We start from the raw sequence: 26,704 nt of genomic DNA on the forward strand, positions 1-26,704 counted from the left end.
CGTTGCACAGGCAGCGCACGCTCCTGTAGAAGCGGGGGCACACGAAGCTGATCCGCGCCGTGCTGTAGGTCATCAGGGAATGCGAATCGATAGACAGACTTTGCTCACAGTGCTGCTCCTGACAATCCAGCCCAGAGCAATTCTTCTCCAAGATAGCAGAAATACGAATCACATTTTCCAAGTGTCTCCTTGCATTGGTAAGCTTCTGAATCAAATAGGCAGGCTTATAGAACGCGCCGTTGTGCACCTGGACTGCAAACAGCATGTCAAGCTGACTGCTGCCTGCCACTGGCTGAATACTGATGATGTGTAGGCTGTCTTGTTTCTGGGAGAGTACTGCGTTTCGTAAGGTACGCCTGAACCCGTGCATGTGAAGGCCCACAAAGTCTTCTGGGGAAACGTTCTCAAAACGGATGGTGACTGTGTTCTGCAGCATCTCTTGTAGCAACTGCTCGACGTGGACCACGACGTCGATGGGGACCTGGAACCGGCCGTCGCTGACAGAGACGTTCAGGACGTACTTGCCATTATCGAGCCCTCCAAGGGCAATGATCTTCCCGTCATGGCTGTTGACCTTGAACAAACTTTTCTGTTCGGATTTCAGTGTGTACGTAAGGACGTCGTACACATCCTGGTCTGTGGCATGGATTTTCCCAATGACTCCCCCAGGAAAATCATCTTCCATGGTGACAATGAATATCTCCAGTGGAATGGCAGTCGGTTTGTGAATGCTCTCTTCAATAACCCTCACCTGCACGTAGGTGTGGGAAACCTGCTGAGGCTTCCCAGAGTCCTTTGCCTAATGTAATTTAGAAAAAAGAAAAATTAAAATATCAAAATAAAACCCACCTGTAACACAGCCAACAACCACAATTTCTTGCTATATATATTTTCACAGCATCAAGAATTCTGAAGACCTCTCAAAAGAGCTTCCCAAATGCATCTGAAAAATACATATGTAAAGAAATGTCTCAGCCACTTCTAGCAGTGGAACTTAAAAAATCTTTAGGGAAGCACACATATCTCATCTAAGTGGATTGCAGAGAGAAATGTGTCAGCAGAATGTCTCATTACTCAAAGTGAAATGTTCCCAGGATCCCACAGCTATCACTTGTCCTCCTCACAATAGATCCATCTGAATGTGGTATGTTTGCACCAAATGGAGTTTGGGCTCACTTCGATGTTGGAAAAAAGACTGAAGCTCAGTGAAAAACCAGCATCACTTGCTGTATTGCTTGGTATGCTCCAAAATGTTGCAGCCCCTGCTTAGTTTTTGTGGATGCGAGGGAGTTCAGAGTTTTTCCATGGTGCTCTGTACTACTTTACCTGAAGCAATCAAGAAACAGGCTTGAAATAAATAAAATTTATCACCGTCCAAAGATGAAATAGGGTTCCTGTGCTGTTCTTAAATATAAAATGTGAGAGCAGCACTGCACTTGGACCAATGACTGTATGACCCAGAGCACTTATGATAGCATCATTTGGACTTTTTTGTAGAAAGTAAAAGAGCAAGAATAACAAAAAAACCCCAAGGCCATCTTGACAGAAAGGTGTGCAAACTTGAATCAGAGTCCTGTCCCGCACTAAGAAAAATGTTTCATTGAAATCACTACTAAAATATACTGCTCCAGACATTTATTTGCTCCAGAGAAGAGCACCAGACTAATTGACCACTGGCAGATTATGTTGGGTAGCACTCATTCAAAGATCAGTGTATTTGGACATGAGGAGGAAAATTTACAAGCTGAAGAATAAAACAGGCACGAGGGCAACAGTAACATGGACATTCCTACAAAAGTATTAGTAACTCTAAGACACTCTAAAAATCATACATCCTCACTCCTAAAAGAGCTGGGTGGAGTATTTAAAAAAAAGGTTTTATTTATGTGTGCACACACAAACGTACGTCTATGAACAGAGTTTACATCCCATTCCACCTTCAATTTTAACATTACTTTTTAATAAACCTAACACAGAGGAGGAATTTGATGGTGGAAAGGAGAAAGCAGCATACTGGCACATATGAATGGAAAGAAACATATCTATGGTCTATACACAACAGGAAACTATAAAATGTGCTTTGACTGCAGAAATCCCTAAAGAAAATAATACTGGGAGGAATTATGGCCTCCACAATCCAACAGCATGGTTTTCTGAATATGCTGGTACATCTCAGACTATCTAATATTGTGGTCTATCTAATATTTCATTTATATTACATACTTGGATCTATATAACTAGAGGATCCTGCTAAAATTTAATTCTCATGCCCAATTTTGGCTATACTGGAAATTACACTAGCAAATTGCCCTGAAAGCAGGGTATTTTAGGATAAAGTTATGGTAAGAATGAAAGGTAAGATTTTTTTTTTTATTTTCCTACAAGGCTCAAAAAATAGATTTCATGAATGTTAAGTATCAAGCTTGTAAAACTTGGACCGTTAATTAGCATCAGAGCTTATATTTTTTGAATTGTAACTAACTGGTGGATGTTACTATTACGAGCAGCATTAAATGTACTTGTAAAGGAGCAGATAGGCTGTATTTAGAGAAACTAACCCCATCAAAGCAAGGGGAGGAAGCTTGTATTTCAGATTTAGCTTATAGGACTATGTCCCGTTTCAGCAAAGGGGTGTAGTTCATTCCCTAGATTCTGATATTTACTGAACCCTACTACATCTTCTCTGTCAGGCCTGAGAAAAGTGGACAAATTACTTTTGGACTTAAATTTTTTTGTAATGAAAATTACCGTGGTTACAAGGTTCCTCAACAATGACTCTAAAGCTAAGCTTGAGCTGGACTTCTATTGCATGGCTTATTTTCACATTCTTTAAAAGCTAAGCTGACCTTGGAAATGTGATTTCATGAATTCTTGGTAGGCTTCCAAAAATTTATGATTAAATTTATGACTTAAAAGCAGAAGTGATTTTCCTTCCTAGAACAATATTTTGCTGTCACTCGTTCTGTGGTGTATTTATATGTATATAATGCATTTTTGCTTATTTTCCTCGCTTAGCTACAGAAAAAAAAAAGATGAAAATCTTAAATCGTAACGGCTGCTGCTCAAAAAATCCATTTCATGCAGAGGAAATTGGAAAGGTGGCTGGCTACCTATTTATATTTATATGAAAATATTTATATGAAATTAAGTTTAAGGACATCAAAGGAAATACACCATGTTGTGCACTTGCAAACTGAAATGCATGGCATTTACTCATAGAACACAGTCAATTAAAACCAACCCATGCAGGCAATGTACAGATGACCCATCACTATGAGGGCTTTTGTTTCTGTGTATATGCAAAAAGAAAGCTGTACCTGCACGCAGAGCACATATTCGGTTGCGACCATGTGCTTGAAGATGACTGCAGATCTCAAGACACCATGAGGGTCCAGTGTAAACTCCTCCTCTTCATTGCCAGTGAGGATGGTGAAGGTAAAAGGGGGGCCATTGTGAAAAGAGTCTTTGTCTGTCACTACCAGCTGCAAAATGCTTGTGCCCACTGGTTTATTTTCCTTTACACATATACACAGCGTATAAAGAAAAGGATTAAAATGATACATATCACAATCATAAAATACCACGTTTTGCTGTTGAGATTATTCAACTGAATGCTCTTTGCCAAGATGGCATTTCAGGAGCAGTGTTTCTTTTAGATTGCTTTTGCCCCATGGACAGGTAGCAGAGATGGAGGTACCCACCACATCTCCAGGGACCAATGAGCTCTGCCTGAGTCTGATCAGGACTAACCATTAAGGCTCACACCCTGAGTGAGGTGTAAAAAAGCACAAACCCATCTCTGCTCAGACTTTTTGAGGCCAGAGTTCCTGGTGCAAGAGGAATGAATGGTTAAATGTATGACAGATGCTGAGGTTAAGGAGCCTCAGCAAAGAGAAACTTACCAAAGACTTAAGAAAGACATGTTTATACTTTCCTTAAAATAAGATCACTTGATACATCTTTTGCAGATAAATCGTCAAAAGGTACTTAACTGAAACCAAATGCTTTTGTATTCTGAAAGTCAGAGAAGGTTTTGATCTTCAGGATAAACTTACTTGAATTACAGCCGTATAGTTAGCTGGAGTAAATACAGGGCTATTATCGTTCACATCAGAAATGTCCACGTTGACTGTCACAGATGAAGACAAAGGAGGGGTGCCACTGTCTCTTGCCTGGATAACTAATGAATAACCAGATATCTGTAAAAAGGTCAAAACATGAAATTGTCGTGAAAGCAGTCCTAAATTTTAACTCATGTTCTTTACATCCAGTGCACCACCTATCATATTCTAAGGAAAACTCCTCGGCCTCATTGCCTTCCCTGCCCTTAATATAACATTATCCTGTTTATTGCCACACTGTATCCCAAGTTCTGTTTTATAAGGCTATCAATAACAGCAGCTTCACTGTATTAAAATAACTGCATGAGATGATGCATTCCTGAAGCAAAGCGGCAGACAAAAAATAAACGATGGATAATATCCAAACTCAGCCATTACCACCGTAGCTAAGATTTTAATCTCTTCTAGGGACATGTGACCTGACTCTATTTACCTTATGGTTGGTTTCCAGGTTATTATATAAATTGCTTATTAGAGCCAACCTCCGTTTGACACAGTGTTTCTAACATGGTGAGGGAGTACCATGAAAAAATTCACAGGCAGTTGGCTTAAGCACACTGGAAAACATTTGGGACTACTAGAGCCAACGGTCTCTGTAGCAACAGGGTATTATCTACCATCCAGCAGAAGAGAAGGGTTTTTTGAGCCTACTTGCTTACAACAGACACAAACTGCTCAGCACAGCGTGGGCAGTTCAGTGCACCACCCATGGGCCCTCCACGCACATATGTGCCTGTGCGTGAGGTGTGAGCGCCTGTGACAATCTGCAAATGTTCTGTCTATGCACAGCTTACGGGTGATGGTTTCATTTCATGAACCACACACTTGTGGCAGCCTCCTTGGGTCTTAAAACTGCTTTTTACAGTATATCACTCCCCATGAGGAAGCTGCTGACATGTCTGCCTGTGAATCCTTCTATAGGGCAGCGAGCAAAACCTTGCTCCAGCCTTTTGGTGCAGGGTTGGAGAGGGAACAAGCACATCCATGCAGAGGGGAAACAGAGAATATCAAAGGGTCTTTTTCAGGGTGGGAGGAAATCCAATGCCATTTGAAAAATAAAAGCCATTTGGGTTGGAGGGAGTAGTACAGGCTAAACGGATGAAACAAAGAACTCTTCTGGGATGTGGGACCAGCCTAAAGCAAAAGAAAACAGTTTGGGGTGTGTGTGGGAGGGGAGGAGAAAGACTGCGATTTGATGGGGACATTGTGACACTAGAGGGAGGAGGAATCCTGCATCATGGAAATTCAAGAAATTGAGGCAAAGAATGATTCATTTTTTTTCTCCCTTTCAAGCTGTAAATTCTACTTCTAGCTAAAAACAAGACTGATGCTTTTGTGGGCTCTTTCCCAAATTCTGTGTGTTTTTGCTTTTATTTCAATGTATCCTAGAAAGGTGGATGGCAAAAGTCATGGTTTTTACGCGATTACAGCTCTGGAAATGAGTTTCCTTAAACCACTGTAACCTGGGAGTCAGCAGTGACTTACTTAAGGGATCTACAGCAGCTGGGGCATCATGTATCATTTCCCCTGAAGGGGTCAGAGACACCTGTTTCTAGGAAAAAAAAATGCAACGAAAAAGAGTATCACAGATTATTTTAATTAAGGGAAACTTTGGAAAATTCAGATTTAACAGAGCTGGCATTAAAAATGCACATGTGGTTAATGGTTAAGGTTAACAGGTGTCTCTGAACGTAGGTGCACATGACTGCACTTCAGAACTATTAAGAAATATTAAGAAATTGAGCCTGTGCTATTTAAGGGAAATATATTGCAGCAAATTTGTAACACGCCAGCCATTGCTACTTCCCTGTCCTCGACAGTCTGTGGTAGAGTCATTCTGACACCAAACACTGGCAGTTTAATCCTACCTTTGTGATAATACAGAAAGGATATTTGCCTCTGTTTTTAGCACCAGCCCTGCTTCCAGTAGACAGCTTTTCCAGCTGAGCCCATATTCTGAGGCTAGAAATCAGCTCTGCCAGTTTTGTGGGTGCCTTTCTCGGAGGCAGGAGGCATGGATTGTCATTAAGTGTTGCAAGACTTTTGAAGCCACACAGCACTCTTCTACCCTGCTAGTAGCACAGGCAACTGCACTTGTTTATTTTTTTTTCCCAAAAGCTGCTAATTGCTAGCTATGGTAAAATGGTGATAAATCAACCCGAATGAATAATCTAGTGAGCAAACAAAGCAGCAGAATCTGTTTAATGAAGCACTCTTTTACTTTTGGTGCAGCCTGGCCACTTCATAACATCACCTCCCCAGTGACATGTTTTGCAGAGCGCTAATTAATGGCTGAGGTCTCAGCTCGGTGCTTGGTGCCACAGTCTGGAGTATGCTGTAATCAGGGGGTTGCACACACCGCTGCACGTGTGTGCTCGCACATGCAGGCGCCAGGAGGCAGCTCATTAACACAGCAACAGCTGCCCCTGGCACCACAGGAGAAATCTAGGGCTGTGTTTTCCCCCGATCTCACCTCAGCTGCCATGTGGGTGCAGGATGGGAATGCTAGCAGAGCAGTTGGCTTGCAGATAGGATTGGGAATAGGGCTGGGGTGGGAAGAAGTGGAACAATATTAAGAAGACCTGTTGCAACCTCTTAAGCTGATTGTTGCAGAGTATAAAGAAGCTTCTTCAAAACAAGCTAGCAGTAGATTTGAGATCAATGCACATCTGTAAGTCATTGTAGAGTTAAGAAGTCCCACATGTCTTACCCTTTCTCTATCCAATTTCTTTTTAACCTTCACGAGTCCCAGAACAGGATCAATTGAAAATTCATTGTCTTGATCCCCATTCACTATGGAAAAATGAATTTGGCCATTGGGAGGACTGTCCAGATCTTCTGCTATCAACTTATTTGAGAGAAGAGTGAAAATTAGCAAAACAAATCTTTAGCCATCTATATGATACATTAACTGCTCAACACTCCAAAAGTAAGACTTCATATTCCACCAGACTACTTACATCTGAACAGCACATCTCTACAGCATCAAGCCAAACAGTTTTTGACAGGAGGCTCCCATTGAACCTTTTCAAAATCCTAGCCTTAAAACATACACAATATTTTAATCTTAATATTCCATATAACACTTTCTTTCTGTACCTACAAGTTCCAAGATGAGAGTATTGTGAGATTCAGGTATGGCATCCTGCAAGCCATACTACACTAATACTTTTCACTGAAAAGATGAATTCTGCCTTTCCGATAAAACCCACTTGTTTCTAGCTGACTCATGAAATGCAACGCCTGGAATATGTCATTGCCCTTTGACAGCATACTGGGGTTAAAAAGAAAGAGCAGTTCTCATTACTAACCACTGCAGCAGTACGTTATTGAAGGTCACGTGGCAAGGGGCGTTGCGCCCCCTCAGTGCCAGGCAGGGCCCTGCTCACCGTTATGACGGAGTCGCCGACGGCGGCGTCCTCGCTGATGACGGCGCTGTAGGCCGCCTGGCTGAACTGGGGCGCGTTGTCGTTCACGTCGCTCACGTTCACGTTCACCGTCGCAACGGCGCTCAGGGCCGGAGTGCCCCCATCTTTGGCTTCCACTACTAAGTAGAAATCCTTACACGACTCATAATCCAAAGCCTCAAAAATGGAAATCACCCCTTTGAAGCAAGGGAGGGAATGTCAACATCTAGTGAAAACCATGTCATGCTACAGACTAAGGGATTTGACTGTAGTAAACAGTACAGCATGCTGTTTATCACCGTGCACCACATACAAAACATGTTGTTCTAACTGTCATACTGCACAATCGGATAAAAATATTTGGTCAGGTTTCTACTGATGTTGTTTGATTAAAGAATGATGCCAGCTGAACTTGGGCTGCCTCCACAGAAAGGACCTTCATGAGGTATGAAGCAATGAATGTTTTCTCATGAAAACAGCTTTTATTGTATGAGTATTGCAGATGGAGAAGAGGGAGCCATACCCACCCCATTTACCTGGGATCATGCACAGAGGGAAAAACAAAACAAAACAAAACAAAACCAAACCAAAACAAGTATGCTGACTCTGGAAATCAGCCCTGACAAGTCAACAGAAAATCACTTCCATGTAATTAACTTCTCATGAATTAAATACAAATGAATGGGTTATTAACACTTTTTGCGAGATCAGCTATCACTTACGTGATTCAACAGGGACTTCCCCACTCAACTAGGTTTATAAATTCTAAGCTCTCTCATCAGACAATCAAAACTAAGATTCTCTGTAACTTGATTCATTCTGTGCACCTAGATCCCTATAGGGCAGAGATAATTCTTATGCAAGCCCTCCACTTGTTTCCCACGTACCCGTAACCTTAATAAGAAAGGGGGAGTGGAGTGGGTTGTGCACAGATTACTAGTGATGCCTTGAAGAAGGCAATGCTGAGCATGGTAGGAAAGACTGAAAAGCAAATCCTTAACCTTGGCAGCCAAATCCTTCTCAATGTAGACCCATCAGGAGCAGGGAGTTGTGTGGCTTAAAGGTCATTTAGTCCAACTGCTGCCCAAAACAGGTCAGCTAAACCTAATCATTCTTGAATGTACTCATTTCTGATGTTCCTATGAGCCTCCAACATCATCAGTTTCCTAACCTTCTTAGGAAATGTATTTCAGTACTTAATAACCATTACAGTTAGGAATTTCATCCTATCATTTAACCGAGCTAATCCAAATGCAATTTAAGCCCATTCACAACTTCTTTCCTCATGAGTAGGCATGGAGTTTATTCCCCTCCTCTTCATAGGTGCTTTTTACAGGCTTGAATACTAACAGCATGTCTCCTCTTTTCTAGTTAAATAGCCTCAATTCCTTCAGTTTTTGCTGGTAAGCCACATTTTACAGACATTGGATCATCCTTCTTAATCTTGTCTGGGCTCTCTCCAGATGGATCCTACCTTTCAGCATGACTTGCTGGAAGCAGGAACCCTGAAGCTTCCAAGTGGCTAGCAGAGAGTTCCCACTGATAAATGGTGTGAAGGGCATTATTTTTCAAGACCTGATCAGGCATGCTGTATCAGCACCCGGCTGTCTGGAAACTGAGCTCCTGCCTCTGAACTGATAATAATGGAGCTGTCACACATTAATGAATAATAAATAGTTTAGGCTTTTTTTTCCCTGTGTGATTAAGCTTCATTATGGGTTTTTATTGATTTATCACCTTGGCTTCATTGTCAAATGTGAAGTTAAGTATCGCTGTCTAGGCATATTTATGTTTAAATTTTGTTAGCACTAATCAACATTATGAAGATAACAGACAACACACAATTACGTTAAGTCCCTAACATGTAAAGCAGTAGCCTCCACGGAACGGAAAGAGATTTTTGCACATACTAATACAAATGATACAATGCATCATTTTGAGATTTTCCAGGTTGCTGGCTACTACAGCTGCACTCAAACAAGTGTTAGATTCAGATTTCAAAATCAAGACTGTTTTGCTCTGAAGCTCTGATGGTAGATTAGTACTGGTCATCCTGAATGTTATAAGAGGATCCACTATAGGAAGCACAGAAGAATCACAGCTTACTGTTGATGGATTAAAACCTCAATAAGGATAAAGAATATATCCCAACCAAGGAAATTCAAAGAAAATAAAACATTTGCACCAAATAAGGTAGCTTTTCTTAGCATTTCTTAAAGAGAAGCGGCAGTACATTTTTAAAATTTGTGATGTATAACCAAAAAAAAAACTCAACCCCAAACCATGTCTGAAGTCAACTGTCAGAAAACACAGATCAGGAGCAACTTAAGTCAGTAAAGTTGCATACAGCTGTATAAACAGCAATCACATGTTAGGGCTGGCAGGTATTTGGTCCTGATAGCACTCTCTGATGCTTGCTATGGCCCAGATAGTTGAGGCTGTAATCATCAGCTGGTAAGCTGGTAAACATTGAAACTGTTCATAGCTGTAAGGGTTTCACAGTTTGGCTAATGGGTCGTCACATCTACATTGGCTTCTACAGGCATACTAATCGAGAAAAGTACTCTCCACTCGAGCAGGGACAACTGAGTGTGACTGTAATTTACATTACTCTCCAAGCTAAAATTGGTTTTTAACTGTGCAACTAATTCCACAATTACAATTGACAAGCTCTGAGTCTCTGTTCTTGGAAATTTTTTGGTCCAAGACCCTTCCTCAAAGCATAGCTGTTTTTCTGTTGCTATTATTTTGCATTACAAGTAAAAGCCACTTTACAAACCTGTTTTTGAGTTAATCCTGAACTTCCCTTTCTCATTCCCTGATCTGATGAGATAGGCAATCTCAGCATTAGTACCAATGTCTTGGCTTGTAGCAAAAACAGAAAGGACCTCAGTGCCAGGTGAGGTGTCTTCAGGTACTGTAACAAGATAATCTCTTCTTTCAAACACAGGGGGGTTGTCGTTGATGTCTAGCACTGTAATGGTAACAGTGGCAAACGAGGACAAGGTCAGCACAATGCTCTGATCTGAGGCCTTTACACTGATGTTATAGGAAGACTGCAGCTCTCTATCAAGTGGATGCTCCAAAATAATGATTCCTGATGATCGGTCAACTGAGAAGTAACCATTTGCAGAGTCTGCCAGAGAATAGGTTACTTTTCTGTTCACACCTGAAAGAGAAACAAATGTGAAAATGATAAAGTGAAATACAGAATCAACCTCTTCCCATCTAACAGAAAACCTAAGCAAAAGCTCCTACCACACATAATTTCCAATGGGGGTGGAGCACATGGAGGTAGGAGTGCTTGTGGAAACTGTATTGCTGAAAGTTTGGGAGATCAGGACACGCTCCTCTCACATGTCAAATCCCTGTGGATAAGTTAAGTTCTTTCCCTTATCATGATGTTTTTAAGCGATACATTGCAGAACTGCTGCATAACAAAACTTGAAAGCAGAATCCAGATATGGTCCTTGCCCAGAAAAGCTTACAATTGAATTAGGTGAGATAGACAGAATGCTGAAATAGGAAATGACTCAGAGCACATTTTGAAGGAACAGAAATGTACATAAGGGAAAAATAAACCCGCAAAAATACACCAGGTGGCACAGAATGTACTTGCTACCAGTTCTGCCTTCACTCCATCGTTGAGCAGCAAAACATTATTGTAAGTCAATACCTATTAAACAAAAGCTGCATCAAACAACTCCTGCCAGAATATGGACATTTTAGAAAGGAAAGTCCCCCACTCCCCAACTCTGAGAGCAAAAATTGAGTTATACAAAAGATATCCTGAGTTTTTCAAATCCTGCTTGTATTTCCCAATACATGAAACCTATCCACTTGGCTGCTGAATATGCAGAGCTATGCTAAGCTCATCAGTAATAAGGCCTGAGGGGAGGCCTTGGTTGCTTGCTGTACTACAGTGGGATAACCATTTCAAATCTAATTAAAAGTGAACACAGATACAACCTGATTCAACTCCCTTGATGCTGGTTCATTTTGTGATTTGGTCCTGGGTGCTTCACTAAGAGATTGTAACTAAACCACAAAGATCCACTAAACTTGGAGAGTCTCTGTCTCTAACATCTCTCACTTGAGCATTCGCTGCCCTTTTTGTCGGAGAACGGGCTTTACAAGTCTGACATTAATCAGACAAACAAGAGCTACCAATCCCTTCTAGGCATATTTTGTTAATTTAAAATTTGTGACAGTATTACTCTGCTTTCCAACAGCAAAGCATTGTAGAAATGCCTGATCAAAAGCAGCACAAATCACAGTTGTTTTCTGCTTGACATAGCAGGAGTAAAGCATCCACACAAGGGGGAGCTGGGAGACTTTCTTCAGTCACAGGCACATAAAAGCTGGAGTAACTACAAAGGCCCAGGCCCCACTTGAAGAGCATTAGGAATTACTATTTGTCCTCCTTAGAGAGCAAAGTTTTTATGCAGCGCTTGAGACAACACCAGAGTATATTTCAAATGTTCAAATGTCTTCAAAATTAGGACATTTTTAAATGGCAGTATTGCAATGAACCAGGTTTTTGGTTTTGTTTTCTCATCACAGAACCTCTCCATTCATCATGGCATCTCAAACCTGAAAAATAGAGGCCCTCCTTCAGCAAAATAGGCAAGGCAGTCAAGAAGATGACTCCTGTCCTACAGACAGAAGAACAAGCAAGTTCAGCCCACGAAATAGTGGGAGACTATTTAATGTACTGAAACACCTAGATTCTGAACATCCTACAGCTGGGTGGAGACCACGCTCACTTCTTCACTATGCTTCTTTACATACGCATCCAAGTGCTCTGCCAGCTGGCAGCCAGCCAAGCTGACACAAGTGAAAAAGGAGTGAACCCCCCTGGAAAGTGGAAGGATCTGAGGGTCAGAATGGCTGGAGGTGTGCCTGCATTTCTAGGAGCAGAGGATCTCTTTCTACTAAAAATCCTCCCTGAACTTCAACTTACAAAAAGGGAAAATCTTAGGGTTTACAGAAACCTTACCAGAACAATTAATGAGTTAGTAATTAGGGCTGATCCCTGTGGATGCCAGAAAAAGAGACTTTGCCTCATTCAGAGCATAGAGTTGAACACCCAACATGCACATGAGTTTTAACTGTAAGGCTGATTTCTTCACAGAATTAAATACTTCTTTAAAGCAGACACCTTAACACACACCTGCCACACCTATGTGTCTGTGACTGCAGGAGAACCTTAGTCTGATTTGGGTTTTTCACTGGCACAAACTCCCGATTTGATATTTCTTATAGCATACTTGGGCACAAGACAAAAAATTCAGATACCATAGTCTTTAAAGGCATAAAGAGCTAGAAAGGAAATGGCCTACTCACAACTTGTGTCTTGAAACACCCCAAACCTTCAGCGAGTATCTTGCAGGGGGGAGTGGGGAGAGACAGAATTTGATGTATGTGACACCACATAGGGTGAGTTTACATACAGAAGGTGATAACTCCAGTGATTGCAATCTGAGTGATACATAATCTGACTACTCTCCTTGTATTCTACTCCCTAAAGGCGATGTCCATTAATTAAAAAAATATAAATAATGTTCTTTGATAAGCCATTGGTAGTGATCCGACAATGGAGACAGTTCAGACAGAGATTATGGTGTTCTGGTTGCTAACTCTAATATAAGGGATTTTTTAGGCAGAAATGGAGAGTTACTTCTTGAAGAGAACTCTTCTTATTTTTCCTACCTGGAAATCAAGAAAGGAATACAGAAGTTCTTTGGGTGTGAGTTATCTCATATCACTCTGGTCTGATGACAAAAAAGAGTCTTATTTTTCCCATGGGACCTGGGGGAAAAGCTCTTACAGGTGAAAATGCCATTTTATTTAAGGAGAGAGAGAAGACCATGGCAGAGGACCTGAGCTGGGACACTCACAGATACCAACCCTTGGTGGCTTTCAGCCTGAATGGAGAGGCAGAATAGAAGGAGGAATATGGAGGCAGATCCCAGCTGCCTGCTGACCTTCTCCCGCAGTGTTTTGTGGGACTGGATTTTTAATGCTTGCTTCTTGGGAGGGAAATGAATTCATTGAAAAGCTGTGGTGAAAGAGCACTTTGGAGAAGGCAAGTGTTGTATCAACGGATGATTCCAAACAGCTTCCTGATCTGAGGCTAGAAACAAAATGGCCATAAGGCAAAGGTGAAGCAGGAAGTAATTTCTACTGAAATCCAAAAATGCTTTAGTTGAGGGGCTACCATCTGCTGAGACAGAAGCATCCAACAGTGTGTGCCAACAGCATCCCTGCCTTGGAGGTGATGGTAGCTTCTGCTGTGACCATGAAGGAGATGTTTTCTGTGGAAAGGAAACAGCTGCTCCAAACCCATGGTCCCTGCAGTGGTAAGGAGAGCAATCCTCCCATACCGCTTGCCCACAGCTGTTGGGGGATTAAGGTTTGCAAACTGTATTGTGCCTATTCACTTACTTAAATTTCTCAGATTTCTAAGGTGCCAGTCATGCACATGAGCTATTTGAACATGCAAAGCTTTGCAGGAATTACTATTACTATAAGAGGATTGCAGTATTTTTTTTTTTTTAAATAAAGGAATAAGCAAGCATATTTTCTATTTAGACTTGTATTAGCACATGATAGAATATTGCCCTCTGCCAAATTTCCATTGTGAAGAGCTTGTACAACATACAATCATCTTGTACCTCAAATACCCTCCTTCAAATATTTTTTTTTGTTGTATTCTTTTGTAGTAAAACCAAGGAGCATGCACTTATTGTCACGTAATGACATCTTCTATATCATTACTAAAATATCATTTAAATAGCACCAGAGAAATAAGGAAACTTCTCTTTGTAATTCAAGAGTATCAAATTCCTCCTCATCTGACTCAAAGAATCATTTAGGTTGGAAAAGACCTTTAAGATCATCCAGTCCAACTGTTGACCTGACACTGCCAAGTCCACCACCAAAACATGTCACTAAGCAACACTCCTACATACTTTTAAATAACTCCAGGGATGGAGACTCCACCACTTCCCTGGGTAGCCTGTTCCAGGGCTTCACAACATCTTTGGTGAAGAAGTTTTTCTTATTGTCCAATCTAAACCTCCTCTGGTGCAATTTAAGGCCATTTCTTCTTGTCCTATTGCTTTTTACCTGGGAGAAGCTGTTGATGCCCACCTTTCTGCAACCTCCTTTCAGGTAGCTGTAGAAAGCAAGAAAGTCTCCCCTGAGCCTCCTTTTCTCCAGGCTAAACAATTCCAATTCCCTCAGCTGCTCCTCGTAAGACCTGTGCTTTAGTCCCTTCACCAGCTTTGTTGTCCTTCTCTGGACATTAACACAAGAAACACAGTCCCCACATGACAGTGAGTTTCTGTGGTGGGCATTATCTGCCAACTGCATCACACATAAACTAATATTTAACATATTAAAGACCATACATAGTATGTTTTGCCTTTCTGTTTTCACCTGTCACCCTGAACTCATTATTTAAAGTTTTCCCCTGTCACCCTGAACTCATTATTTTAAGGTTTCCCCCATTCATTCTTGTTTATCTCTGGAAAATGATGCCTAACTTTGTCATCTGCTCATTTTCATTTTGAAAACCTACAGAAAGAAAAATAATGGCAAGCATTAGAAATAAACAAACATGTAGTAAACCATAAAGCTGTCCAGAAAGACAGCTGTAAAAGAAAGTTATTTATCAATTTAGAAGTGATTTGCAAGCATGGCATCTGCTTATTGTACTTCCTCTTGCCTCTGTCTTTCATGGTGTGACTATGAACATTGGCATGTACCATCAGCCTTTCCCGATCACCCAAACGGTAACCACAACACCAATTACTGCAAGTTAAAAGTCCACAACTTCATTAACAGAAAACAAGACAAAAGACAAATACTAAACCAGATTTTGTAACACTCTACTCCATCATTTTTGGATGAAATAGAAAAATGTTGCCAGAAGTACCTTGCTGAACTGTAGAAGAACATATAGCCCCAGAGGGAAAGATATTTCAAGTGATTTTTTACAACTTAAGCAGAAAAGCTGGCCAAGTTCAATCCATAACACTGGTACTGCGACAGGCTTTCACTGCTTTGTCCCTTTCTGTGGGGAAATGATAGCACTGACCCCAAAGGCCTTTACTTGCACCAGTGCTCCAGCAGAGTCACGGGATCATGGGATGAAAGAAGGGCCACAGAGGGCAGAGATGAAGATAACCAACCCCTTACTGAAGGGTAACAGTGGACAGAAAAGGCAGGCATACGCTTCTAGTGGTATGATACCTTCCCTGGGTGTCTCAAACTCTGCTTTCCATTTCAGCTGTGTTGGGTGGTGCTATTTTTTTGTGGGAAGATGAGATCTGGATGGGTGTCTCACCCTCCCTCTCTTTTCTAGAAGAGTTTTACATACTGGCTTACATGATTCGACATGAATACTTGTTTCCACCAGTGCTCCTGAGTGATTTTCTTCTTTGTGCTTAACAGGCATAAGCTTGATTATTTTCCTGAAGTGAGGGAGAACATTTTGGATACATATGATTTAGGGCTACACACTGCAGCTGACAACACTGGACAATGAAGCCTGAAGCAACAGAATGTACATGTAGAGAGATACATATTAAAAAATACATGCATATATGTATGCAAACATATATATACACACACAGGGACACATACATATATATGTTTCAGTGATCTGCAATACAGGGCTTATTCAGTCAACATACTCCAAGATGTACAATACTCCCAGAGATAGTTTTCCTTGTACAGTTCTTTGCCTCCATGTTGTTAACAATGTCTTGGAAATCTCAAAAAATTAAATAGAAATGACAGCATATAAAGATAGCAGGAATCTTGTGAGGTCACCTAATTTATCCCTGCACAAAGAAATGATGGATGCAGTTTATGCCCAAACATCAGCCTATCCTTTGACTGTAAACTTGCATGAACTCCTTGGGTAACACACCCCAGTGCCTCACTTTTCTTAAAACTAAAACCATTTTTATGTCTTTTCTGAGATTGAATAAAAATAATAAAAGAGGAAAGAAAAGAACAAAGGCTAATTTCCTTCCTCAGAGCTACCGCTCTGAAATCTGAAGACTGTTACACTTTATCATCTCAGCCCTCTTTTCCCTAGCACCCCCTCTCTGTTTTAATACCTCTTGTTAGCATACGTTTTCCAGACCTACGATCTTTCTTGTAAATCTCCAGGTAGCCCACATCTTCCTGGAAGTACTGTACCCAAGACTTGACAGAGCTTTTCAGGTCAGGATTTGTCAACACCAAGCAAAAAGAAACAGCTACTTCTCATTTCCAGCATTACTCTTGTTTACCCATCTCATTAAATTATTTGTCCTTTCACACCAGTATGAAAGTGTAAACACACATTTAGCCTGAGATTCACCGGGCTACAGCTGCTTTTCAGTAGCTCTGCTGCCCAGTCAGTCATCACCCAGACACTACTGGTGTACTTAGTTATTCTTATCTAAACACAGGATTTCACATTTATATCAATGACTCACATTGTATTTTTCCATACTACTGTCAAATCCCACAACTATGACTTTGACACTGTGCAGGGTACTTGCAGCTCCATATGCTTTCTGACATCTGGCAATACAGACCTTATGCATATTTATCCATCCAGGAACGAAAATAAGAGGAGTGCTGCACCCAGTATCTTTCTTAACTTACCCTCCAGTGCAACAGTCATTACAAATTCACCCAGTCAGACCATGTAGACCATGCTTTCCTAGCTTGCTTATAGAAGTATCAAGCAGTACAATGTCAAAACCCTTACTAAACCTAAGCCATACCACCCATAATATTTCTTTATATATGGCCTTTTTGCACGTTGCAGAAGGAAATGAGATTGCTTTGATGACTTCTGTTTGCTGAATGCAGATTATGATTTACTCATCTGGATATGCACACACTCATTATTTTCATGCAAGTTGGTTGACTTAGTTCTCCTGACTACCCATCTGCAGCTTTAAATATCTGGCCCTTTGAAAGATTCAACAGTAGGGTCATACAGGCTGACTACTTACAGAATTAGGTCTCTTGAGTGCCCAGGCATGGGAAGCAAAGTAAGCAATATGAAGTAGGTCTTGTTTAGGCAGAAACCTGTTTTCTATCATAATCCCCAAGCACCTTGTTTGTTTACCTCCTAACCCTAGGTAAATCTGAGTTCCTGAAAGAACCTGACTACTATTTTTTATTTGGCTATTTTTCAGGGGCCCAATGTGTTGTATCTCTTCATTCCTAGAAGTGCTTCTGCCTTTACTAAGAAGGCAAAAGCTAGATTTTCTCCTGAACAACTCGTTGGACTTGTAAGTGTCCTCAGGACTGATCACGGTGCCTGCTCACTGCAAGGGGGTTGGACCAGATGACCTTTAAAGATGCATTCCAACCCAAAGCATTCTATGATTCTATGACTGGCCAGCCCACTGTGGATTGTGAGGTATTGCTCTCCCACTCTCCGTATGGAACAGAAGTCTAATGGTAAGGACACCTTTCCAGGAAGGAGGACTACAGGGGTACCTTGCCACAGACTATTATTTTCCACTGAATAAGGCCCTGGGGAACAGAGCCCAGAACCCAATCACCCACTGGGCTACAGAGCAATGCTCACTTGTGTCCTTTTTTTTTTTTTTTTTAATCTGGCTGATTCCTGAGTGCTTTTTCAAAAGAGAGTTTCAGTGACAGCAGAAAGGACCACCTACTTCAAGCATAACACCTTACTTAGGCAATGCTGTTTTGAGTAGCTGAAGAAAAAGGAATTAATAATTCAAGTCTTCCATATCCTGCATTAGTGCACTAACCTCTGGACTATTTTAAAAGTCAGTGAGGCACAGATGTGGGTAAAGATATAGGAAGCTCCATGCATATTTTAAAGAGAATGAATCACTCTCTGGAAAGTATCTTGTAATATTTATTTTAAAAAAACTCAGACAACATCCAGAAATATCACTTAGCTACTGCTGGTGTCATTGCCAAAGTTAGCTGCCTATTAGGTATTAGCTAATTACCTATTAGCTCTTGAGTTTTAGGAATATATTCTGTGCTATTGTCTCTGTTACTCTTCTTATTCATTTTTCAATCCTTGTTTTTTTTTCAGATCCTGAATGCCTCAAAAGTTTCTAGATCCATTTTAAAGGACCTGCCCAACATAAATAAACATAAAAAGTAGAGGCTTGCCATATACTGTCTTTGCCAGCAAATGCCAAAATCAATATCTACTTCAGCATTTCTATTATTTTTTTTGCTTGCCATTATACATAATTCAGAGAACAGCTCTTTGATCAAATTGTGACAGTCTTGCACTCCTCTCTGACACTTCTGCAATCTCACCTGGCAGCACTTTACCCTTCCCCAAGGCCAGCTGTGAGGTCCAGCTGTGTGTACAACAGTCTTAGTTGTCCTAATTCCTTCAAGAGCAAAGCCATTGATAAGGTTGAAGTCTGTACTCATTACTTCCGTGCACGTTCTTGAAAGCAGTGACCACCCAACAACCTAACAGTGATTTTTTTCTGTGCTGTGCTCACCAGCACTTTGATGCCACTTTCTACAAACAAGTGGTAAACACTGGACAACTATCTATGTTCCTCCATCATTATTTCTGATAGGTAATTCATTTTTATTGTTTTAACTGTTTCTTCATTTTTCTCATCAACACAAGGAGAGGACAGGAAGTAAAAGAAGATAGGTTTGCTTCACTGTCCTTCTGGAGGTACACTCCAGATTGGACTGACCTAAAAGAGAAGTTTCTTTAGCATTCTTCCCTAGAAGACTTTTTTTTTTTTTTTTTTAAATTTCCCGTGCACCTGCCTTATGAGTGTAGGTGGTAGGAGATTGTTTTGGGTTTTTTTTACAAACCAAGTCTTTACTGAAACATCAAAATCATTGAGGTCAGACCTTAACAGGGAAAATATCAGTTTTATCACAGATTTCTTTGTAATCTGAGATAAATCTTTCCATCAGAAGCTGAAAGAAAATGACATTCCTTTTCCCAGACTGCCAGGTTCCCCAGCTGCTCACCAAGCAAGTTACAGACCACAGTTTACTCCCCTGTGCTTCTTGGTGGATAAGGTCAGGGCTAGGGAGATGTCTCCTAGTAAGAAGGTCAAATGGCTTCCCCAAAGGGCTGAGTCCTTTCTGCCCCAGCTTTTCCACTTTGTGCAGAGGTGAAAAATTCCCCACACCAAGAACCAGACCGATTAGAGACTTGATTTACACTCTCCATGTTAAATGCAAATGTAATAATCAGATGACTACAGAATCTTTTTCATATATTTTGGTCCAAATAATACATATCTGTATAGAAGTATTTCAAAAACACAATCCAGTTCAACTGACCTTTATAACTGGTCTGTATAAACAGGAGAGCCTCAAGTCTTATTCCTGAAACAGGCTTTCAACACACATTTTTTCCCTCACACCCACCTGACTACCAAAGCATCAAATACAGAGAACAAAGAACAGGAAAACTGTCAATAAACAGGTCAGCTAGCAGATGAGGACTGCCTGGCTGGGCAACTGAGTGGGTTTGGGCCTTTGAGGTGTGGCTGCTGTTCAAGGAAGAACTGGATCAGTCTAAATTGTGTCTCTAAGAAACTCCTAGATTTGGCCAGCCAGCCCATAACCTGGGCACCAGGTCACTTCTTGCAGGCTGCATGTCACTGTATCTCCTGTGCAATGTACTTGTGTAGTCCCTGAGGCTGGAGAAGGGGTGTGTGGGTGAGGGACAGCTGAGGACAGATCAGGGAAGTCTGTGCAGTTCAGGGAACTCTTTACAGACAGGTAAAGGCCACTCCTGCCATTTTTTTCTCTGTCTATATGCCTGTGTTTTCCTGCACATTGGCTGCATACAATACAAGGTGCTGGCTCCAAGACAACCTAGTCCATCTATACCGCTTGGTTGTGGAGGGAATGAAGGACCTGCATGAACCATGGCTTTAACCGTAGGGTAATGCAGAGGTTGGAAGGCAGCAGCAGCAGCCAAGACAGGGTTGGCTGACAAGGTCCTTCCCATTTTGAGCAAAATTAGACAGCCATATTCATCAAAATGCCAGAAAAAAATCAATAGGTCAGTAAAAATCACTAAACTGACTAGAAATGTGGATGGTGTAGAACCACTGGTGCCCCAGTGGTGATGAAGAGGACTGCAGAAGGACAGATGATGCACTGTCCATATTTAGTACAGTAAGTGCTTCTGCCTTGGGTAGACTACACCATCCATCATCACGGAAACAGGTCTGAGCATAGAGGTCATTCGCAAGGCAAAGCAGCTGCAAGTGGGGCAGGATTTAACCATCACTTAAAGCACTGCTGAGCTTGGACTACGTTGTCATTTGCTCTTGTACTCTGCGAGTGAGGCCACAACGTGTGCATGCAGAAAACATGAGCAGCACTGGAAAGGAGCATGCACCTGCAGCTCAGGTTTGGGCTCTGGGTTTATTCTGAAGCTTATAAATTTTTTAATGTCATGCTTGCCACAAGGTGCCAGGTAGGTTCGCTCAGTGCTGCTGCTCTAGCATGGCCCTAATTTGTTTGAAATGGGCTGATACTGCAGTATCAAGCAAAATAATTGTTTTATATTAAAGTTACTAATATGTCTTTGCAAGGGGACATATGTATATTCTCTCTTGTTCAAGCAATCGTTTAGTTGAAGATACTTAGCTACATGGAGAAGTTATGTAAAAATGAACTTGTGTGCTACTAGAGTTAAACAGTTAAAGCCATTTTCTTCTGTTGAATACTGTCCTGGTTTGGGTTAGAACAGGACTAACTCTGTTCAGTGGTTTTACTTTTCAGCTATGTCTCTTCTAACTACTGCACTTTCGAAGTTAACGGTGTATTTTCACAGACAGTGTCTGCTTCTGTGTTGAGCTTCTTCTGCTCAGTGTTTACAGCTACTACCAAGGATTCATATGCAAACTAAGGTCACTGCTAAATCTTGTGTACTGTGTTGGGGGGTGCAGAAAGTAAAAGGCTGCACCTGTGGGGAGGAGTGGGCAGGACAAGTGACCCTAAACCAACCAATGAGATGTTCCATCCCATATCTGTCATATTCAGTATAAAGCTGAAGGATCATGAGGTTCAAGCTCTCTTCTTCAATGTCTGGCATCTGAGGAGAACTCCATCTGTTCTGCCTTCAATCCCACTTAATGTGTTCCTGAATCCAGTTCCAGAATCCAGGTCCTGTATCTGGTCCCCAACTACTGACAAGTCCAGTTTGAGACTTCCCCCAGAGCCTGCTCCACAGCACCAGTGGTGATGGTGATGCAACTGCCACCAGGGGTGACAGTGCAGGGGTGGGTCTGATACTGAATTTGCATATATTCCACTTTATTAATATTTTCATTAAAGCTGTTTCAGTTTTCTTTTCTAATCCATAAGTGTCTCTCCTTTATTCCATTTCTATTCCCCTTTTGGGAAGGGAGAGGGGTTAACAGAGAGCATCTGTTATAGGTCTGGGGGCATCTGTGACAGCAAACCATGACAAATACTGTGAAGAAGAATCATGACTCTCCTTCAGTGTGTGCAGGTGGCACAGGTAGTTTCTAAGCACATATCCAAATTACAAATATATTACATAACAACTTATGTTCCAGCCATGAAATTTCCTGCACTATGAGTTCAGGAACTTAGAGAAGGTACAGGGCAGATATAACACCATTTTCCTGTTAGCCAGAAATGATCTTAATTACCCAACAGTGAGCGACCACAGTATTTTCAGGTTTATGTTCAGTTGTGTTTAGTTGGAGAGCACAAATTGACTTCTCTCAAGTTTTATCTCAATGGCTTCCATATTGTTACTCCTACCCTTACAGTACACAGCTCTTCAAATCCCACAGCAGAATGGGCAAACTCTAAAGCTGATCATAAGATGCTTCCTGAATGTTAAAAAATTTATTTGTATGATGATTACCAGTTCCACTGATGTTTTCAGGATAACACTCCACAAAACCTTACAGGAATATCATAGTCCATCAGGAATATCAATAATAAATTTTTCTCCGGGATGGGAACATTACACTCATTCATATAGTGAAGTCTTTCACTACAGGCAGCAATAGGGAATCAGTGATTGTGGTATGGACTAATAGAACAGTAATTAATACAAAATCCAATTTTAGAGACCAGAGTCACTTTCATATTATACCATGTCTTATTTGATTTTCAGGTCTAATCATTAAAGAAGTACATAGCCTCTTTGCATTTATTGCATGCAACCCTCTTACTTATCTAGTTTCACAACGAAGACGTAGCAATTAGCTCATGGTTGATTTTTTTCTTTGTTTTTTTTCCTTTACATTGCTAACCATCTTATTATGCAAAGCTGGTGCTAGCAAGAACTTTTATTGACAACTTTTTATTCTGATTTTTTTTTTGTCTCCTGTCTCTCCTTGAATGCCACCTCACACAAGAGAAAAGCGGTAATTAAGACAACAGTGGAAAACAACAACGCTGGGTCTCCAGACTGCTCAGTAGTTTGCTACCAGTAATTGGCTTTTCACTGCAGGACAGTATCATAACTTTAATTGTGATATTTCAACCAAGGCATATAATGCAGCTTTTCATGGATATATTAATGAATGCTTGCTGTTCCTTTACTGATTCCTGTATGTTTACAATATCCTTAGTAACAACAGCCTTAGTAACAACTGAGACTTCCAGCAAGTAATTTACCCAAAACAACCAAACATTTTGAAAGTTCTGCTTTTTTTTGTGAATCTACTCAATCCACAGTTTTACAAAACATCTCCAAAACCACAGGAAGGTAAAACAAACTATGAGATTTATTTATTCCAGCTGGAGTAAATGAGCTAAAAAAAATTAAAAATCTGATATTTGGTAGGTTTTAGCACTGTGTTACGCAAAAAAAACACCTGTATTTATAATTGGGCCCAGATTTCAAGGTTAAGGTCCTCATATAATAAACTATTATACTTTAAAAGAATGCACAGTTAAATAACCAGAACATTTATAATGTACATTCACAGAGTACAATAGTTTTATGCTAAGGTAACCAGCTGGAACAAATGGGAGTTATAGCAGTATAAAACTCTAGAAAAGCTGTGATTAATCAGGTATAGGTCTCTACGGCGTGTAACTATATTATTTGCATAAATAGACACATGGGTATTCAAAATTATAGCTCAAGAAGAAAGGTGAGACCACTGGAGGAAGAAAGCTGGAATTTAGCCCCCCAAACTCTCATTTACCCCTAAACACAGCTATCATTGATCGAGACAATAAAAGACTACATGCTTCTGCGCCTGCTGCAATGCTTTTCTGCTTGTAACATCATTATGTCAAACTCAGCCACCAGCATTTCAAAGTAAAGAAAAAAGAGAGAAAAATGGGGAGGATGCAGAAGGAAAAGAATGAGGAAAGGCAGCAATAGAAAAAAGAATCTATTTTGCAATTCTACCAACCCACAGTTTTCCTCAACATGAATTACTGTTTGCAGCGTTACTCACCGACATCAGGATCAGTGGCTTGGACTCTTGTTAGCAAAGCTTTGGTGGCTGTATTCTCATAAACACAGGCTGTGTAGTGATCAGATGAAAACACTGGTGGATTATCGTTAACATCTTCTAAAATAAGGTGGATGTCTGACTGGCAAAACCTGCCACCACCATCTGTGGCTCGGGCAACCAAGTTGTACGCGGGGATTTTCTCTCGGTCGAGAGGGGCCAAGGATTTCAGCTCACCTAAAATTGATGAAAAGCAGCAGCTATTATTACTACTGGAGCAATATCACTAATTTGAGACAGTGTACCTCAAAAGCATGCATTTCACAGGAATGGGAAAGAGAAAAAAAAAAATCAGTGTTACTTATTCCAATGAATGGATTAAAAACTCACAGCAGTGTCATTTCCCACTCCTCTTTACCAAACAATGTCACCTGCCAATATCAGTGCCACTCATGGTGGCCTTTGACAGCATTCACCCATATGGCACCACCGTGTTTTTTCCAAGTCTGTCTTTCTGTTACTCTTAAGATTTATAGAGTCCTAGACACAGAAACACATTCTGAACCTGTTGACAGTAGCTATAATGAGCTCTAAAGTTTTCTAATGCCACCATTCAAAAATAACATCAACAGTCCCCTCTGCTCTCCCCACAAAGAAATCTCCAACCAGTTCTGAATTTCTGTAGATCCCTCTAGCTTCTAGCCTGAAGCAAACATTTTGTTGCCATACACAGACAAGTATCACAATAACCATTAATAGCAACAAAAAGCCAACTTATTCAGACTGTGAGAGCTTTACTCATGATCCATTTTCCAGTGCACAAGTAAACAGCTGCCACTGTCACATCAGCACACAGCCACAACTAGTCTGAAGATAAGGTTTTGGTTAATTTTGTAAAGTATGCTATTTGCAATTAAATACAAAATTGGCACTTGAAGAGGGCAATAATTCCCCTTCCACATACTGCACAGATCTCCAAACACCTCCTCTTCCATCAGGAACACCATGGCAATAGTGGGTGCTGCCTCCTGCTAGTCAGGCAGATGAGGCATCGCACAGGGAAGGATTTAGTCTGTCATTATGGCAACCAAACTCCTGAGAGTAACAGAGAGGTGGGATTTTTATTTATGGGAAAATGTTTTGACTCAGCTTTTCTTCTGTACCAAGAAGACTCCAGGACAGGCACATGGAGGACAGAGAAACGATTTGAGACAGCCAGCATGACTTCTGCAAAGGTAAGTCTTGACTGACTAACCTAGCGGCCTTTCATGATGGAGTGACGACATCACTGGACAAAAGAAGAGCTATGGATGTCACCTATGTGGACTTCTGTAAGGCCTTTGACATGGTTCCCCACAGCGTCCTTCTCTCTAAATTGGAAAGATTTGGATTTGATAGGTGGACTGCTCAGTGGATGAAGAATTGGTTGGATAGTCGTATCCAGACGGTAGTGGTCAATGGCTCGATGTCCATTTGGAGATTGATGGCAAGTGTTTTGCCTCCAGGGTCTGTTCTGGTACTAATGCTGTTCAATATCTTCATCAATAACACAGACAGTGGGATCAAGTTCACCCTCAGCAAGTTCGCTGATGACACCAAGCTGAGTGGTATGGTTGACATGCCTGAGGGATGGAAATCCATCCAGAGGGACCTGGATGAACTTGGGATGTGGGCCTGTGTGAACCTCATGTGGTTCTGATAGGGCCAAGTGCAAGGTCCTGCACCTGGGTTGATCCCTGATGGCTGGGGGATGAAGGGATTGAAAGCAGCCCTGTGGAGAAGTACTTGGGGGTCCTTGTGAGTGAAAAGCTGGACATGAACTGTCAATGGGCACTTCCAGCCTAGAAAGCCAATGGTAACCTGGGCCGCATCAAAAGAAGCATGGTCAGCAGGTAAAGGGAGGTGATTCTGCATCTCTGTTCTGCTTCTGTGAGATCCTACCCGGAGTATTGCATCCAGCTCTGGAGTCCTCAGCACAGGAAAGACACAGACTTGCTGGAGCAGGTCCAGAGGAGGGCCACAAAAATTATCAGAGGGATGGAACACCCCTCTTCTGAAGAAAGTCTGAGAGAGCTGGTGTTCAGCCTGAAGAAGAGAAGGCTCCAGGGAGATCTTATTGTGGCAATTCAGTACTTAAAGAAGGCCTATAAGAAAAGGGGACTATCTTTTTAGCAAGGCCTGTTGTGACAGGTGTGAAGGACCGAGCCATGAATGTTTGTCTCAAAGATAGCCTTGGATGGAGGACTGCACCTGTGGAAGAGCTGTGTGAGCTGGGCAGAACATGTCTGGGCATGCACCACGCTGAGAGGAGCTGAGCACGTGTGTGTGAGTCACGGGCCGTTCCAGAGGAGCCCCCGGGCACACCGCCGGCCTGCCCACCCCCTCCCCCGGCCGGGGGGGTGCAGCGTGGGCGTGCACATGGGACAGACCCCAGGCCTGGGACAGGCCGGAAAGCCCCTCGGTGTCCAGAGGAGGGCCACAAAAAGTATCAGAGGGATGGAACACCCCTCTTCTGAAGAAAGTCTGAGAGAGCTGGTGTTCAGCCTGAAGAAGAGAAGGCTCCAGGGAGATCTTATTGTGGCAATTCAGTACTTAAAGAAGGCCTATAAGACCTCTTCTGAAGAAAGTCTGAGAGAGCTGGTGTTCAGCCTGAAGAAGAGAAGGCTCCAGGGAGATCTTATTGTGGCAATTCAGTACTTAAAGAAGGCCTATAAGA

The 26,704-nt window shown here is 41.5% G+C and overlaps 1 protein-coding gene across 1 annotated transcript; it reads right to left on the minus strand.

Annotated features, from left to right (window-relative positions):
- LOC103775051 (protocadherin Fat 3-like) lies at positions 1-24,995 on the minus strand (the record flags this gene model as incomplete). The annotated part of the gene is made up of 8 exons (XM_008942498.1): positions 24,953-24,995; positions 23,992-24,225; positions 10,308-10,697; positions 7,511-7,725; positions 6,832-6,969; positions 4,056-4,199; positions 3,318-3,515; positions 1-799 (listed from the first exon to the last, which is right to left on the minus strand). Coding segments are annotated over exons 1-8 (2,161 nt in total), but the record flags the coding sequence as incomplete, so codon positions are not given.
- Between the last annotated feature and the right edge of the window lie 1,709 nt (positions 24,996-26,704).

Source organism: Merops nubicus, unplaced genomic scaffold (genome assembly GCF_000691845.1).
Source record: "Merops nubicus isolate BGI_N331 unplaced genomic scaffold, ASM69184v1 scaffold23220, whole genome shotgun sequence".
Lineage (NCBI taxonomy): Eukaryota > Metazoa > Chordata > Aves > Coraciiformes > Meropidae > Merops > Merops nubicus.